Source organism: Centruroides sculpturatus, unplaced genomic scaffold (assembly GCF_000671375.1).
Source record: "Centruroides sculpturatus isolate CEXI.00-Female unplaced genomic scaffold, Cexi_2.0 scaffold58, whole genome shotgun sequence".
In the NCBI taxonomy this organism is placed as follows: Eukaryota; Metazoa; Arthropoda; class Arachnida; order Scorpiones; family Buthidae; genus Centruroides; species Centruroides sculpturatus.
In genome coordinates this window covers 178,023-181,443 of record NW_019384407.1, presented here as the reverse complement: position 1 = coordinate 181,443, position 3,421 = coordinate 178,023, and the positions used below count along the sequence as shown (strand labels likewise).

The following is a 3,421-nucleotide window of genomic DNA, read 5'->3' as shown; positions in this document are numbered from 1 at the left end:
AATTTATAATAAAGTAATATTTATTAAAAAAAAAAGGAAAATAAATTTTTTTATATTTTTTGAATATTTAAATGAAAATAATTTTTAATCTTTTAATTTGCAAATTGAATTTTAATATTGCTTTATTATTTTAATATCAAATTTTGTAGTTACTTAATGAAATAAAAAAATATTTATGTAATAGTACTGGAAAAAAACAAAGTTAAAATAACTAATACAAGATTTTTTCTTTAATAATTAAATGAATCTTAAATAATTAACAAAAATATATATTTTATTTAATTATTTAAGATTTATTAGAATTACATAAGATTAATTAATATATATTTTAATTATTTAAACATTTATTTTTAAATCTATACAGAGTTTAGGAGTCGTATTGTATGTTATGGTATGTGGAGCATTACCATTTGATGGTAAAACATTGCAGAGTCTTCGACATTGCGTATTATCGGGAAAATTTCGTGTTCCATTTTTTATGAGTTCAGGTAATAAAATTTATGTTCAGCTATGACATTGCAAATTTAAATTAGTTTAAATACATTAAAAATATTTTTGAAATTGTTTTTATAGATTGTGAAAATTTAATTCGTAACATGCTTGTTGTTGATCCAGAAAAAAGGTATAGCTTAGAACAGATTAAAAAGCATAAATGGATGAGAGAAGAAAGCAATAATTCAGAAATAATAACTGAAAAATGTAATAATGCAATAAATGAACCCGATACAATAAATAATGTACTTGTTGAATACATGGAGCAGATGTGTGGATTTACTCAACAAGAAATAATACAGGTATATTAATGTGTGTTTGTGTCTGTGGGTTTGTGGGTGGGTGTAATCAGTATTAAATTTAATATAATTGTATTTTTTAACATTAATATTTTTGATGTAATTATTGAAAATATAAAAAATAGAAACATTGTTTTTAAAATTTTCTGTCTGCCTTTCAAATGAAGATATTACTCCAACTGTTAGTTACTATTCATATAACTCGTATATCTTATTTATTTATTTCTCATAATAGATACAATGGTGGGATCAAAGAGCTAAAATGCACCATTATCCTAAAATAACACAATATAAAATAAAAATAAGATAACAATAAGAGTATACAAGGAATAACACATATTAATGTTAANTATAACAACAGGGATAGGTAATAATTATTTATTTATTTTTAAATAGTTTTAAAAAGTTAATACATATTTAAAATGTATGACATTTACTAAGTAACAAGTTAAAAAAAAAAACTTGATAAAATTTTAAAATAATTTTATTATTTCATTAAAATAATTTAAAATTTAATTTCAAACTTATTTGTATCTTAGAATCAAGGAATGCCTAAACATAATTTTTTAAAAATGTATTTTAAGTTTGTAATTAAATTATAATTAATGTATTTTTCCTGAAATTTTTACATTAAAGAGAAGAAAACGCAAAAAATTTTGAATAATGAGAAATTATCTGTAAGATTTTAAACATTGACTGTTTCTTGTAAAGTAAACATTTTTGTGTGTTATATATACACTAAAGATTATATAGTTTTTTTTTTTTAAATATCGTTTATTCAAGTAGAGTATAAATTTGATTATCTGAGGTTCCGCATTATTTGAGGCAAATCTACAAGTGAATACACTACTTTTCTTACACTCTAATTCATAAAAAAATGTTTAAAATGACAGCACATATTACAAATTAGTTTGCTTCTGTTACCTTGTATCATTTAACTTTAATGTTAAATTAGACAAACCATTCATATTAAAATGTAACTACAATAATACATATTTTTATTCTTGAAACTATTGTAAGCATTGTATGTGTAATAAATGGCATAAAATTGATATTCATATGCATGATTATATTTAGTATGGTATAAAAACTGATTTACCATATAAATCTTTTATATTTGTAATTTTTAATCTGAAATGGCCCTGGCTGTCTTCAGTCCACATTATCTCAGATAATCAGGGTTCTACTGTATTATTTAATCGTTTAATAATATGGTTTTAAAAATAAACAAGTAATTTAATATTTTATGTAAAAGTATTAAATTTTAATTGGTAAATACCAATTAAATTTTGTGTAATTTTAGATTTTTGTGATTTTTTAAAATACTTCTTTCAATTATGACTTAAGTATTCAAGAAGAAATTAATAATAATTAATTAAATTATTTAAATAATTTTATTTAAGTTTAAAATAAAACTTTTTGTTTATAGTTGAGAAAAATGTTACAAATGATGGCAATAATTCCTCAAATCTCAACACAATTCCAATTCATCAAATTGTTGCTGAAAGAGCTGGGCTAAATAGAGTATGTTGTTATAACTTTGATATATTAATTTCTTAACTTTGTTATAATGATTTATGATTACAATAAAATTTCAATGTATAGTTTACAGAAAATATACTTGATAAAAGTAATCCTAATTCTGGAGATCAGAATGCAACGAGAAGACATACAGTTGGTACAGGATATAGTGATTCTACTGAAGAAACTCAAACTGATTCACCTCCATTACTTTATAATGCTATACCACTTATAAATCCAACAGTTTACCTTAATACGCTTTTAAATACTAATATACCACAAAATCTCCCACTTGTTCAGCATCATTCACCTCAGGAATTTTCTGTTAGAAATCATTATTTGAAACCACCTCATGTGATGGGAACAAGTTAGTTTTTAATTTATAATTATAATATTACTTTTAAGTAATTTTTCTATTAAATATTAAATAAATATTTCTAGCAAGTAATTTTGGAAGAAGAGCATCGGATGGTGGAGCCAACTTCTCTCAAAACAAACCATTTTTATATCAATGCAATAGTCAGTTAAATCAACCTCAAATAGAAAAAGTTCCTATGGTAAGTTTTAAGGAATAAATTTGAATTATTAATCTATTAATAATATTTATCTGATTTTTATAATTTCATTACTTTAATTTTTAAGATTAGATGAATAAATAATGAATTAACTTATATTATTATAATAATAATAATAATAATCTTTATTAGCATAAAGGGACGTGTCCCTGTTGCAGGGGGCCATACAATGGGATATTATAAATTTTTAGTAATATTTACATAATATACAGGATATCAGTATCAAACAATTTGATAGTTATAATAATATTATTTACATTAACAGTCAGATGTACAATGTTGGTAATATTTAATATACTGGCTCAGATTTACAACATTTTTGTGATTTCAATGAAAAAGTTATACAGACTGTAGAGATCTTTTTTATTCAGTTCAGACTGTTTAAAATATTTCTATAATCTTGAGATGAGTCGTTTTGGAGTATTCGGGAGATGTTAAAAGATTCACGTATCCCTGAAAGACGTTGACATTTTTGGAGTGTAATCATTCATTATTTGAATTATTTGTTTATATATTATATCAAAATTTAGGTTA

The 3,421-nt window shown here is 22.3% G+C and overlaps 1 protein-coding gene across 1 annotated transcript in view; it reads left to right on the top strand.

Annotated features, from left to right (window-relative positions):
• LOC111618893 (serine/threonine-protein kinase SIK3-like) overlaps positions 1-3,421 on the top strand; it is a 44,530-nt gene that overhangs the window by 30,479 nt on the left and 10,630 nt on the right. The window contains exons 6-11 of the mRNA XM_023360519.1: positions 365-488; positions 574-794; positions 1,143-1,158; positions 2,221-2,315; positions 2,397-2,679; positions 2,754-2,869. Of these exons, the coding sequence (XP_023216287.1) occupies positions 365-488; positions 574-794; positions 1,143-1,158; positions 2,221-2,315; positions 2,397-2,679; positions 2,754-2,869 (855 nt within the window). The remainder of the gene's footprint in view (positions 1-364; positions 489-573; positions 795-1,142; positions 1,159-2,220; positions 2,316-2,396; positions 2,680-2,753; positions 2,870-3,421) is intronic.